Below are 14,042 nucleotides of genomic sequence, written 5' to 3' on the forward strand. Positions count from 1 at the left end.
CAAAATAGTGGCTATTTTTCAATTACTTGAGAAAGGCTGACTATTTTTCAATTACTAATAGGAAAACTGGTTAGCGCGTATTATTTTTACCCTTATGTCATACAAATCCAAATATAGTCGGACTCCAATACGAAAACTGGATATCTGTTGAGAAACCAAAAAAAACTCACATAGCATATAAAAGATTGTTATTATTATTTTTTAACTATGTGCCTTTGCTAATATTTGAGTTTAGAAACTTACTAAAATATCAATAATACTAATAGTAATTAATTTTAGCACTTTATTTACTTACCTGAAAAAGACAAGAGAAAACATGGAATTGGAATGTAATGACATCATGTTAATGGAGTGTCCACACATTTATATCTGGTAAAATAATAATTGAGTCTTTTCTTATCGTGTATGCACAACCCTACAACGTAAGCATTAATTTGTTTACTATATAATAATGATAATAAGCTAATAAAAGGCAAATTTTTATACTTGTGGTTGTGATACAAAAAGCTACTCTTTTTAAGTTTCTTGAAAACAGTTTGGTTTATTTAGTGGAGGGAGAAGAAACCATTTCATAAATCTGAATTTTCAAGATTTGATTGCTTGTTTTTCACAGTGAAATTTGCTCTGCTCAGCTCAAAGTATATGCTTTTTCCCTTACTCTTTTGCCTATAAAATTTTGTTAGATTGATTAAAAAAAATGTGTTTGTTGTTCATATTAATGAAGTAGCCATGTGGGAATTTGCTAAATTTTGCAATTTAGCCTTTTGGGTGTTCTATGGAACAGTGATTAGAGAATTTCAGTTAAGTTAGTTTGAGATCCTTTTTCTACTTTTTTGAAGTTTTCAAGAAAGTTTTTCTTTATCTGCATTTCATGTACTCAACTTCTGAAACAGTTCCTTTTTTTTTTTTGTGTGTGGGGTTTTGCTATTAGTGTATCTTGTGTTCCTTTTGAGTGCAAATTCTGAAATTGGGTAACTTGGATTTTGTTCATTGATCTTGAATTTGAAGTTTTATTTTCTTGAATTGTCTTCTCTTGTTGACGAGGGTCTGTTGGAAATAGCCTCTTTATGTTCACGGTAAGGGTAAGGTCTGCGTACTCGCTACCCTCCTCAGACCCCTGGTATTACACTGGATTTGTTGTTGTTATATCTTCTCTTGTTGAAGGGACTTAAGAAAGTTCTTTTCTTTATGCATCCGAATATGTGGAAATCAGTTCTTGAATCTTGAAGTTAAGAATTTTGCTTGTTTAATCACTGTTTAGTGAAAAGCTGTGTTTTTTTTTTTCTTCTTTCACTTTTTCCTTTTTGGATGAAGATTCTATAAGAAATTGAGGTTATTCTGTTGTGAAGTTAGTTTCAGTTCTAGCTGGATTATGCTATGATTTGTTGCTGATTTTTAGTAAAAAAAATTAAAGGTGGTTGGATCTCTCTCAATCTCTCTCTCTCTCTCTCACACACACACACACACAGACATGTTGTTTGATCATTGATTGCCCCAATAATTCTTTGTTATTTTATTCAGTCTCACTGGTTTTTTTTAAAATTTCCAAGAAATGTATTTTATATATGACTTAGTTTAGTTAACTGGTGTTGTCATCTTAATATCATCCTTACTCCTTTTAAATTTTAGGGAAGTAAATCAACAAGGAGTTGGATATATTGAAAGGATCTTTTCTATGTGTTTGGAAGGATTATTTTGAGACCAAAATTCTTAGAAATTACATTAGTCCTCAACTTGCAAAAATGGGACTACTTTTTATGTTGAAGTAGCTAAATATATATTGGAAGGATCTTCATTTCTGTCTGTATGTTTGTGTGACAACTCTGCAGATGAATTGAATGAAATGTAAGTTGTAGAGTCATTTGTGTATGTAATAGCATACTTCTCTTTGTTGTCTGATTTATTGTCGGCTTGTTGCCAAGGTTTACTTTGTTAGCTTTCTCATGACGCCTTGTTATTTCGATCCCAACAACTTATTTATATAATAGCATTTTATTAGCGTTGTGTATGAATAATGTGAGGGGTTAATTGTAACTGCAACATTCTACTTTCTACAGAATCGTGTTGGTGTGTTGATAATGAATCGGGCAAAAATCAAGCGTAGAGTTGGTAAATATGAAGTCGGAAGGACAATTGGCGAGGGAACGTTCGCTAAAGTCAAGTTCGCAAGGAATTCAGAGACGGGGGAAAATGTGGCAATCAAGATTCTTGATAAAGATAAGGTCCTTAAGCACAAAATGGCTGAACAGGTAAACTCTTTCAAGTTCTCCTTTCATTTTGCACTCTTGAACTACTGTCTTTTCCGTTGTCTTTCGTTTATGATCGATGCAAGTCAATCTAACTTGGATTGCAGAAATCTATTTGAATAATGTCTATTCATTATGTTTTATGGTCTTTGACCCGTTGTGCATCCACTCTTGTACTCTCTCCCCTCCGGTTTATCTGATCCTTTTCGATTTTCGAGATTCAAACTACTTAAACATTGACCAACATTTTGAAATGCATTTTTCATCATATGGATAGGAGAACAATTGCAACTTATAGTACTATTCGTATAAATTTTTAACTTAATATTGAGTTAATCTTATCCAATTTAGCTTCAAATATTAGTCAAACTGACTCTCGAAAAGCGAAAAGGTTCACATAAACTGGAGCAAAGGGAGTATGGTTTATTTTGTTTCTTGTGTGAGTTTCTGATAAGATATTGTCAACGTCTTGTGTATAATTTGACAGATAAAACGGGAAATTGCTATAATGAAGTTAATCAGACATCCCCATGTTGTACAGTTATACGAGGTTAGTCCTATCTCTACGTCCGCATGTGTTGTTTGGGTGAGTATGCTTAGTTTATACTTCTTTATGAAGGCAATGTACACATCTGAATCGTGTATATCTGTCGCGCTGGTCCTGCTGAACTAAGAACCAAGCCATTTGATTGTGCATACTTTGTGTCAAGTTGGTCTCTTTTTCTATCTCAAACGCCGTAATCTAGACCCGAGCACTCTTTGAAAGAAAAAAAACATAACTTCACAAAATGTAAGATGTGCACATAACTTCCCTATTTCATTTGCTCGCAGGTGATGGGAAGCAAGACAAAGATATTCATCGTTTTGGAGTTTGTTACGGGTGGAGAGTTATTTGACAAAATTGTAAGGCCGATTCTTCCTTTTCATGTCACTCAAAAAAAAAGTATCAATCTTTTTCTTGCTGATTCCAGATTTGGTTTTTATCTGCTTTTGAGCAGCTATTAAAACCTATTTTGGTGCTTAAAGTCTTTTGCTACTTTTGACTTCAATTGATCATTAAAGTTTATCACCTGATTTATTGATGTAAAAGGTAAATCATGGACGGATGCGCGAAGAAGAGGCAAGGAAGTATTTTCAGCAGCTTATCAATGCAGTTGATTATTGCCATAGTAGGGGAGTCTATCACAGAGATCTAAAGGTCGGTATTGTTTCCGTTAAAGCACTTCAGTTATTTTCTACTCTTTTTGCTCCAGAGCTACTGTCTTTGTTTCCCTTGCGTCGGTCCTACCTTTTCTTGCGGATTTAACTTATATACACTGATAGTGTAAATAATCTTTCTAATTTAAGGTTATTATAGATAGTTATTGCAGAGGCGGAGCTAGAGAAGTAGATACAGATTCGGAAAAACCCAGTAGTTTTTTGCTTAGACCCTGTATTTGTATGGGGAAATTCACTAAATATGTATAAATATTAAACTGCGAACCCAGTAACTAAAACGAGCTATAGGCGGTGACAAGTTCGGAACACATAAACTTCAAATTCTGACTCCGCTTCGGTTATAGGTCACTTTAACTGAAATTTTACTCTGTCAGTTGCACAGGAATTAAAACTCAATTTTTTGCTATGCAGCCTGAGAATTTACTGTTGGATTCTTCTGGTAATCTCAAGGTTTCTGATTTTGGATTGAGTGCTCTATCCCAGCAAGTCAGGGTAACTATTTTCTATAACTCTTCAACTTTTGATATGAAGTATTTAACTGCTCTACTTTGTGGTTATCAATTTTTAATGCAGTGAAAACACTGTTATTTCAGCCCTTACTGAGCTTGTTTCGTTAACCTAAATACTTACAATCCTCCATTGATCCTAAAGCTGATCATGGTGTCAGACGGGAACAAACTTATCCACACCTGCTGTTTATAGTAAACCAATAAACATGTGTTCTTGATAGGCACTTTTATCGCTAGCCATGGTTAATTAATATACTTAATCATAGTAACTTAATGTGGTTTGATGTAAACACCGGGTGCGGATAAGTTTTTTTCGGTCAGACACTCACCCCCTATGTTGTGTGGACTCTCCAAAATGCTGCCGCACCCATATCGGATCCTCCAAAAATACACTACTTTTGGAGAAACAGGCACGTACCCGGCAATATTTTCTTAGAGTCCAAGCAACATAGCTCACCCCACAATAAGTTGCCTTGTCAAGCCTCATATCAACCAAAAAGAACAAGTTAGAGAACTTCACATACTGGAAAAAAAAGTAACGTACATCTAATCATATCCTTATCTTTTGGGAACATGTTGCTCATTCTACGTTAGTACTTATGAAATCTGCAGCCTAGTACCTAACTGTTGCGCAGGGCGTTCTAAATGTCATCCTTCAGAACGCAATTACCATCAATTAATCATCTGTATCAGTTTGTGTTCCAGTATAAACAAAAATTTTCAATTATCTTGTGTCTACAACTTCGACGCCCATGAATTTGGTGATATCTGGTTTGTAGTTGAGAGAAGAAATCACTATGTCACTAACTTGTCGAGACAGTTCTCTAGGTCATTTTTGGTGAATTTCATTGGAAGAATAAATAGCTGTTGCGTTAGCAATAATAGACAGCTGACTACTTGTTTGTCTTAATTGCCTCCAATGTCATTGTTAATGGACTTCTTTTTGTTTTTATTTCTTACATTGTGACAAAAAAGTCATGAGTGATTGTAGTAATTTCTCTCGTTATGTCAAGTCTGCTGATCATTTTAGCTTTCAAATGGAATAAATTTCTTTCTCCACATTTTGACGAGAGTCACGAGACTCATATTCAGTCAGATACTGTTCTTAGTTTTTGTTGTAATTTCCAGGACGATGGCTTACTACATACCACCTGTGGTACTCCCAACTATGTTGCTCCTGAGGTATAACAAAACTGGTTTGCATAACTTTCTGTTCGTATTCATGTATACCTATTTGATTTTGCTGTAACAGACTAGCAAAAGATAAAGCATTCATTTAGCTTGAAAATGGACTCGTAGTTAGAAATCAGATGCTTTCTCAACAACTATCTTTAGAATGTCCTATCTCTCTCTTTAATGCTTTAAAACAAGGCACAAGGCTTTGTTTAAAATAGGAGTTATAGTAGTTCTAGCTATTCGATTCGAATGAGTTACCTCACTTCCTTTACTTTGCCCAAAAAAGGAAAAGAAAAAGAAAGTTCAACATATCAAAAAGCGATTTCACATTTTTGGTGGCCTCCTACATCACCGACCACATCGAAAATTTACGTAAGGTTGAAAGATTTAGAAAACATCAACTAAATCTTAGCCTGAAAAATCGGACTCCTTTATTAGGTACTCAATGACCGAGGATATGATGGAGCAACGGCAGACCTCTGGTCGTGCGGAGTCATACTCTTTGTACTGCTTGCAGGTTACTTGCCTTTTGATGACTCCAATCTCATGAACCTGTATAACAAAGTGAGTATTTTACTTAACCATTTCATACCATTCAATCTTTTTTGTTCATCTCTTGGCTAGTTTCACTATATCTATTTTGGTATGCACAGATATCTGCTGCTGAATTTACTTGCCCACCATGGATCTCTTTTGCTGCCATGAAGTTAATTACTCGCATCTTGGATCCAAATCCTACGACGGTATACATACTGGACATTTCAACAGAACCTTCTTGGTTTATAGCTTGTGACTACATTAGGATTTCTTTTCATTTTTGGCCCATCGACTGTAATTAATTACAGTCGCTAGCCAAAATATACAAAGCATATACACTAATTAGTTATATAATATGTATATTTATGTGTGTGTATATACGTTCTGTATATTAGATGTATATTTATACTTAATATACAAAACATATGCACTTGCGGGCTATTGTTTTGGAGGGCTTCCCAATAATGTAATCCCCCCCCCCCCTCATTTTTTCCTCTTATTCATGAGATATATATTCTATGCAGCGTATTACCGCCCCTGAAATTTTGGAGGATGAGTGGTTTAAGAAAGATTATAGACCACCTGTTTTTGACGAGATAGAAGATGCAAACCTGGATGATGTTGAAGCTGTTTTCAAAGACTCTGAAGTAAGCATACCGAACATATCGAATGCAATAAATTTTGTGTTGAATTTAGAGGAAAGAAGTGGCTGTAGTATGAAATTTATCTCACATGTTACTCCTTCCTTGGCGTTACAACAGAAATATCATGTAACAGAGAAAAAAGAAGAGAAGCCAACTTCCATGAATGCATTCGAGTTGATTTCTATGTCACAAGGACTTAACCTTGGCAATCTCTTCGACGAACAGGTCACAAACATTATTTTGTTTTAAATACTTTTCCACTTTGTAGGAAACATCATCGATGATGTTTGTACTGTTCCATTCTTCCTATATTGACAAATGCGTTGATACCGTTGCTCTCAGGGATTCAAGCGAGAAACGAGGTTCACATCTAAATGCCCGGCCAACGAGATAATCAGTAAGATCGAAGAAGCTGCTAAACCTCTCGGCTTTGATGTTAGCAAAAAGAACTACAAGGTGGTGATGAAATTCAGTGATTCATTCAATTCGCATGTAGATTCTTCTAATATGTTTAAAAGTTATTGTAATGGAAATGAAGCATTAAACCGTTCTTATGTTTCAGATGAGGCTCCAAAATCTGAAAGCCGGAAGAAAAGGGAACCTTAATGTTTCCACTGAGGTATTTAAATGTGCATCCGAGTTGACCTTCTTTTAAGGTGGATATTTCTTATTTTATTCTGAACGCTGTTTGATCTTCAAATTAGGTATTTCAAGTTGCTCCATCTCTTCATATGGTTGAGGTGCGCAAGGCAAAAGGTGACACTTTGGAATTCCACAAGGTACAATATTCGGCTAAACTTCCAAAATAATATTAAAATGACAATGCTGAACTCAGGAAGCAGTACCGACGATCAGTAGGTATTCGTAGGTGTTTTGACGCGTATAATCGCAAACTAATTGTTCCAAGAGGAACACAAACTTGAGGTTTAAATTGGTAAAAAGAACATTCTATTAAAAGACTAAGGGGTCATTTGGTATGATGGATTAGCAAAAATAATCATGGGATAAAAATTTAGTACTACCTTATCCCTCTTTTAGTTATTATTCTTGGGAATAAGTTATCTCAAGATTAAAAATAGTACTGGTATAACTTATACCTGCCAGAGGGGAGAATAATAATTCCAGGAGAAAGCAGTAAAATTGACAATTTCAGGATTAATACAACATACCAAATGATCAATAAGAAATAATACCATGATAACTAATCCCAGCGTAATTAGTCCAGTTTAACTAATCCCAACATGACTTGTCTTCAAACCAGACGATCCCTAAGAGTTGTATGCATGTTTAAAGATTAGAGGGGGTGCGATGTAGGCAGTCTATCCTGATGCAAGCATCAATGGCTGATTCCATGGCTCGAACCAGTAACCTATAGGTCACATGGAGACAACTTTTACCGCTGCTCCAAGGCTCCCCTTCATACAGGGTATTTGTGTAGCGACAAATTTAAGATTAAGGTGTAGTTTTGATTGGTTTATTAATCAGTTTCTTCGCATGCTCCTCCGGTCTTCTTGAACATTTTTCGCTAGTGATCAGTTCATTGCTATTGCTACTGTTATAAGATTGGTTTATTTCTTCTTTTGCTCAACCAATTTCTTGTCGGTCTTTTCTTTATGCAGTTCTACAAGAATCTTTCAACCTCCTTAGATGAAGTTGTATGGAAAACTGAAGAGAACATGGAAAAGAAAAAGTGAAGAGCAATAGACTTTGCATTTTTTTAAAGAGCTCTATTGCTTCCAATTGTAAGAACTGTTGTTCTTTCTTTACTATTGTTTGTCCTTTCCTTTGTTTTTCTTTTTCTTTTGAGGCTATCTTTTCTGGGACTTTTTTCTCTTATAAGAGAATTACCGTAGAAGGGTTTCTCAAATTGTTTCATTAGTTGTAGGTGTTAGACAGACAGCAGAGTTTGTTCCTATTAAGGTGAAGTTTGTATAATCTGTCACTTTTGACAAATGTGATTGCAATTGTATACTGTATATTGGATTCTTCAGACTTTTGTTTCTCTGTAGAAAATCTTTATTTCATTAATCCTCTACCTAGAAAATATTGGTCCCAACCCTGTGCCAGTCAGCTCGGTGCACTTAGCTCTTGATTATGCATGGAATCCGAGGAAGGGTTAGATCACATTAGGTTTATTCCTATGTTGCTTGGACTTTTGAAAAATGCTGCCTGGTGCGTGTCTGATCCTTGAAAAGAAGTGCATTATTGAAGGATTCTACATACGTACCGCAATATTTTTGGAGAGTCCAAGCAATATAGGTCTATTCTACATAGTTTTACCTTGCATTTTTGCAAGATTGTTATAATACATAAAAAAGATCAGAAAAAAAGTTATTTGGTAATATATATATATATATATATATATATTTTGTGTGGACATGATGATTAGTTTCTAAAGAGAAACTAAAACAATTTAGCCCCCCCCCCCCCTTTATATTTCAAGATTTTCTGAACACACAGGTTTATATTATTCTCAATAGACTCTTCTTTTCTGTGGTTTCTATTTGGAAAGTAACTTCCATTCAATAGTATATGCCCAGATTTTATTTTCTGGGCAGTGAACATTTCTTTTCTGCCAATCAAAAATATGTGTCTCTGGTTGGTTGGGGGGAGGGGGGCTCCCTTTTGAAGCTTATTTTCTTGGGCTTTTAACACATTTGACTAGTCGATCAAAAATAATTACAGCTGTCAACCAAATATACACTGAAATGTATATTATACATTAATATACAAAAATATGTATTTTTCGATTATTATGTTGGGGGGTGGGGCGGCTATGCTGTGTAAAAATCCCTTTTTTCATTTTAGTCATCCATGCACCCCTGTCAATGACTATTCACATGATGGACACTTCTACTGCTATTGGTAACTATGAGAATACTTTGAGGGTGAACTTATCTTGTCATCTGCATTGTCTAATCTGTTGTAAACTCTTATTAGCAGAGGCGAAGCCAGGATTTAGAGCTTATGGGTTCGAGGTTCTAGTCCCTTTAAGTTACTGGGTTCTAAATTAATAATTTTTACATATTCAATAAATTTCTTAAGGGAAATATATGATCTGGATCAAAGTGACTGGGTTCATCTGCATTGTCTAATCTGTTCTGAACTCTTATTAGTAACATCTTTTGGTGCTTGCACAAGCTCTAGTGTTGCTAGAACTTCATTCATGGTTGGCCTAAGTTTCGGATCGACGTCGAGGCACCTCAGGGCAAGGGCAGCAGCAGTTTGGGCACCTTTCTTAGAGTACTGTCCTCCTAATCTTGTGTCCATGATTCTTAGCACTCTTCTGCTATCACTTAGGAATGGTGTTGCCCATTCCACCAATGTTTCATCAACCCCTCCTGCATTTTCATCACCCGTTGCTCGTTTCCCGGAGAGCAACTCTAATAGAACAACCCCAAAACTGTAGACATCATTCTTTGGTGTTAAGTGACCTGTTTGGAACAAGTTGAGTTGGAAACATTAGTGAAAAGGCCTGCAAAATATCAGATACTTTAAGCTCTTTGCACCGACGATTATGTACACGATTAGATCACTTATATGGTAAATACTAGTACATTTCTATGGTAATATTACTTGTGAAAGATGGTAACTAACCTGCTATCACATGTAAATCTATACTGATCATGTAAATATCTTTACACAGTCGGTGCATATAACTTGAATCCAATATCAAACAAGAAAAGGGAAAAGAAAGTTGTCTTTCTACCATATCTTTCAACTTTTGGCAAATTTACTTATGCTTTGTGATCCTCAAATTTTTACTCCCTTTAACTACTTGAATACATGCTATGACACTTGAGTACACAGGCAGGGCAAGTAATGCAATTGGTTATGCAAAACTATGTGATAAATGAGCCTCTGGATTTTGCCAAAGAGGAATGACTTATTGTAGCTTCTTCTTATAATCCTTTTCTGATATTATATTTGGTCCTGCTCTAATAAACGATGAGTTTAACTTCTATACACTGATAGTATAAAAGAAGCTTTATACTATCTGGTCACCTAAAAGATAACTACAACACATAAATCAATGATAAGTGGGAGTAGTTACCTTAACAAAAACAACTTGCTACAACAGGTTAAATTACACTGATAGTACAAAAAATTTACATTGTCGATGCATATATGTGAAATTCATAAGGATGGTCCGGCCCTTCCCCGGAGCATGCGCATAGGGGGAGCCTAGTGCACCGGGCTGCCCGAAGAATCACAAGAATTGAGATGAGAATTACACTTGACTAGTTTAATTTGAAAGCATAAGTTGAGCTTATTGAAAGAAACCTGATGCAACATATTCTGGTGCAGCATAACCCATAGTGCCTATAACCCTGGTTGAGACATGAGTTCTGTCTCCACTAGGACCATCTCTTGCCAATCCAAAATCTGATAACTTGGCATTGAAATCCTGCACAAGTTCAATCCATAAGTTTTGGAGAAACAGTTTTCTAGTGCTAAACTGCTAATCATTGTTTCAGATTTGGAGAGTTTACTGAATCTAGTAGTATGTTTGAAGCCTTGAGATCGCGGTAAATAACATTTGCTTCAAGGCCGTGTAAGAAGGACAAGCCTCGCGCAACGTCTACAGCGATACACATTCGTGTCGCCCAAGGTATAAGCTGAACTCCCTCTGCATAAAACAATTGAAGGATCAACGATCCAGAGGGGGCATAGTATTCTGCTCAACCAGTGCCTCCTAAAGACTTTTAGTATTTAGGGTGTCAAGTGCTTAAAATTAACCATTTTCGAGATATATATATATATACGTATATAAGATTTCTGCCGAAACTTATGGGGGCCGGTGACCCCTCACTATAACACATAGATCCGCCTCTGCTTCTGTCGATTACTAAGCATGCAAAAATGATGGTTCATGTGAAATGATAGGAAATATGGAGAAATATTTTCTGGAAACAATTCTGTAAATAGATTGACTCACTTTTAAATAAATGATTTTCCAAACTTCCTTTTGTCATGACCTCATAAACAAGAAGCATATTATCAAACTCTGAACAATATCCAATTAACCTCACTAGATTTTCATGGTGAAGCTGTCCTAAGTAGTTAACTTCTGCCTGCAGGTAAGATATATGGAAACAAAATGTTAAACCACTATAGACAATACAAAAGTTTTTATAGAAATTTTTTTGTAACGGCTCAGGTCTAACTGCCAAGGTATTGTCCACTATGACCAAACCTTCGGGACCTCTCAATTTTGTTCACTTAGCTTTAATGCATAAGGCGCCTGGAGCCCTGGACAATTGAACTCGCCTTATCTTGGCAAACCTCAGAGAGGACGCTGAGTTCCTAAGTGGTGAGTGTAACTGTCCACGGACCGCTAGCGGTTGATTTTGAAAGGAGGTTTTTTGTGAAGCTTGCCTTAGACAAATCCCAGATCGAAATGGGAGGAAAACTTTAGGGGCCATATAAGGCGGGTTCACGGGAACAAAATTGTGAGGCTCTAAAGTTTGGGTCAAAGCGGGCAATACCTTAGCAGTTGGATCTGAGCCGTTATAATTCTGTAGTTTCTTGATAACATACAAGCCATTCTCTGTGCCCTTGGAAGCTTTCAGGCTTAAGTTTCTTGACAGCTACCATCATTCCATTTCCTGGTTTGCAGGGAGCAAAAGTATTTTCGTCGATCCATCCTTTGAATACGCATCCAAAACCTCCCTCACCAAGAAGACTATCAGCTCGGAAGTTCCTAGTGGCATTCTTGAGGTCATTGAAGGTAAAGGACTTGAGGTTTCTGTGAACACATGACTCACTTTTGCCAGAACTGTCATAGAATGACTGTTTATGAGAATGCACAGGTTCCTTTTTCTCAGTGCCAGGGCCAGTTTTAGGATCTGAAAATAAGAATTGCAAAGATGTAATCAGCTTGGAAATAGAATTTGACATATAGAATAAGGGAGAGCCGGCGGCGTAACTGGTAAAGTTGCTGCCATGTGTTCAGGAGGTCACGGGTTCGAGCCGTGGAATTGCAGGGTAAGGCTCCGTACGATATACCCTTATGGTCTGGCCCTTCTCCGGACACCGCACAATAGTGGGAGCTTAGTACACCAAGCTGCCCATTAGAATTGAACAACTATATTGCATTCAACAGAAGGAAGAAATGAGCCATGACAATAACATACATGCTTTAATCATATTATGAACCTTATACATGATTGTGTTTATTATTATTTGCTACAACACAATCATATGGAGGTTGGCTGTATCAATCTTCACTGTCCATGTCGCACCATTTAAGCTTGTCTAACTCCCTATAATAAAAGAAAAATGCTTTCTCCCGCACTATAATACATTTTCTAGTGGCATATAAATCATTGACAAGAGTAAAAGACTCATAGGTTTCTATTCGCCGGATCAAACAGTTTTAGGAAGATTTATTTCAACACTTCGGAACTTTTCGGTTAACCTGAAAATTCATAAATAAATAGAGAAGAAGGTAGAATTATATTTCAAGAATCTCTAAATACATATACAAAAAAGGGTGTTTAAGAAATTACAATGCAGTTCAACTTTTTATTTTATTTTAAATTTTATTCAAAAAAAGCAGAGATAAAGATAGTGGATTCTACCAAAGAACTGGCTTGAAGAAGCATGAGCAAGCTTTGCTGATTTACAAAATAAAATCCCCATTAGTAAAGTGAAGTCACTTTTTACTTATCCCTATATTTAGGAAAAGTGGAAAAAAACAAGAAATTTATAGTAAAAAGGTATAAACTTGGAATAATAGTAGGGTCGAAATCATTAGTTTTCTTCTTTATAGAGTTGATAGTCCCCTAGTAGTGAAATATATAGCTATGGCATAAAGAGTTTTGATTGTCAGCTGCGGCCAGAATATTGTTGAGATGTTCAAAACATTATTTAAAGTTGACTTTGAACATCTTTAAGGTTGACTAGACATTTTAAGGTGGCCTTATTTTTTTGGTATAATCATTTCGTATCCAGAATTCGCAGATCTGACTAATCCACATTCGCAGTGTGTAAACCTCATAAAAGAAATAAATGTTCCATGCAAGAGATTTTTCCATTCTCAAAGGTCAAATCCGAGACTTTTGATTAAGAATGAAGGCAAGTCAACTCATCCATTGCAATGCATCACCAACCAGCACATCCACCGACCACTACACCTCCACCACGGACTGCGTGTACTACAAGCCGCTGTAATCAATCACTACCAACAACTCTATTGCAAGCCACCATGCACTGCACCATGTCAAGAAGATGAAGGTGGCAGAAATGAAGATATTGAGATGAATGTAAAGGCATATTAGAATAGAATAAGATTAGGAATGAAGATATTTGATATAAGGCGGGCATGACTCCCGTGGAAGACAAGATACGAGTAGCGAGGCTTAGATGGTTCGGGCAGGTGAAGAGGAGAGACACTAATGCTCCAGTAATGAGATGTGGGAGGTTGGCCTTGGTGGGTTTTAGGAGAGGTAGAAGTAGGCCAAAGAAGTATTGGGGAGGGGTGATTAATTAGGCAGGACATGGTGCTGCTTCACCTTACCAAGGACATGAACCTTGATAGGAGGGTGTGAAGGTCGAGCATTAGGGTAGAAAGTTAGTGGGTAATCGTGTATTTTCCTTGTCCATACCACTAGTATTAATGTTAGTCTAGTACTTTCTTATGTTTAGCTTTCTATTACTACCTATTGTTTCTTTCGCTTCAATTTTCTTACTATCTTGTTGACATTACT

The 14,042-nt window shown here is 36.3% G+C and overlaps 2 protein-coding genes across 2 annotated transcripts; one reads left to right on the forward strand and one right to left on the reverse strand.

The window, feature by feature from the left end:
* Positions 1-459: 459 nt before the first annotated feature.
* LOC107776926 (CBL-interacting serine/threonine-protein kinase 3) lies at positions 460-8,320 on the forward strand. The gene is made up of 15 exons (XM_016596880.2): positions 460-638; positions 2,058-2,249; positions 2,734-2,796; positions 3,078-3,149; positions 3,337-3,444; positions 3,876-3,956; positions 5,102-5,155; positions 5,588-5,713; positions 5,803-5,892; positions 6,211-6,333; positions 6,448-6,555; positions 6,673-6,786; positions 6,893-6,949; positions 7,035-7,109; positions 7,950-8,320. Exons 2-15 carry the CDS (start codon positions 2,079-2,081, stop codon positions 8,022-8,024), a joined length of 1,317 nt encoding a protein of 438 aa, XP_016452366.1. The 5' UTR covers positions 460-638; positions 2,058-2,078; the 3' UTR covers positions 8,025-8,320.
* A 1,088-nt stretch (positions 8,321-9,408) lies between these two features.
* LOC107776927 (putative serine/threonine-protein kinase PBL2) lies at positions 9,409-13,086 on the reverse strand. Its single transcript, XM_016596881.2, has 6 exons — positions 12,915-13,086; positions 11,872-12,179; positions 11,270-11,405; positions 10,824-10,960; positions 10,615-10,738; positions 9,409-9,764 (listed from the first exon to the last, which is right to left on the reverse strand). Exons 1-6 carry the CDS (start codon positions 12,973-12,975, stop codon positions 9,409-9,411), a joined length of 1,122 nt encoding a protein of 373 aa, XP_016452367.2. The 5' UTR covers positions 12,976-13,086.
* Positions 13,087-14,042: the final 956 nt, after the last annotated feature.

The sequence above is a fragment of the Nicotiana tabacum genome, chromosome 22 (genome assembly GCF_000715075.1).
Source record: "Nicotiana tabacum cultivar K326 chromosome 22, ASM71507v2, whole genome shotgun sequence".
NCBI lineage: Eukaryota > Viridiplantae > Streptophyta > Magnoliopsida > Solanales > Solanaceae > Nicotiana > Nicotiana tabacum.

Excerpts from the sequence above, each read along its gene's own strand:
- LOC107776926 (XM_016596880.2), top strand. The coding sequence starts at position 2,079 with ATGAATCGGGCAAAAATCAAGCGTAGAGTTGGTAAATATGAAGTCGGA. Across the intron at positions 3,150-3,336 it reads GAGAGTTATTTGACAAAATT|GTAAATCATGGACGGATGCG; the intron begins GTAAGGCCGATT and ends TTGATGTAAAAG. Across the intron at positions 6,334-6,447 it reads CTGTTTTCAAAGACTCTGAA|AAATATCATGTAACAGAGAA; the intron begins GTAAGCATACCG and ends GCGTTACAACAG.
- LOC107776927 (XM_016596881.2), bottom strand. The coding sequence starts at position 12,975 with ATGGGGATTTTATTTTGTAAATCAGCAAAGCTTGCTCATGCTTCTTCA. Across the intron at positions 11,406-11,871 it reads AAGGGCACAGAGAATGGCTT|GCAGAAGTTAACTACTTAGG; the intron begins GTATGTTATCAA and ends TCTTACCTGCAG. Across the intron at positions 10,961-11,269 it reads GGAAAATCATTTATTTAAAA|AGGGAGTTCAGCTTATACCT; the intron begins GTGAGTCAATCT and ends TGTTTTATGCAG.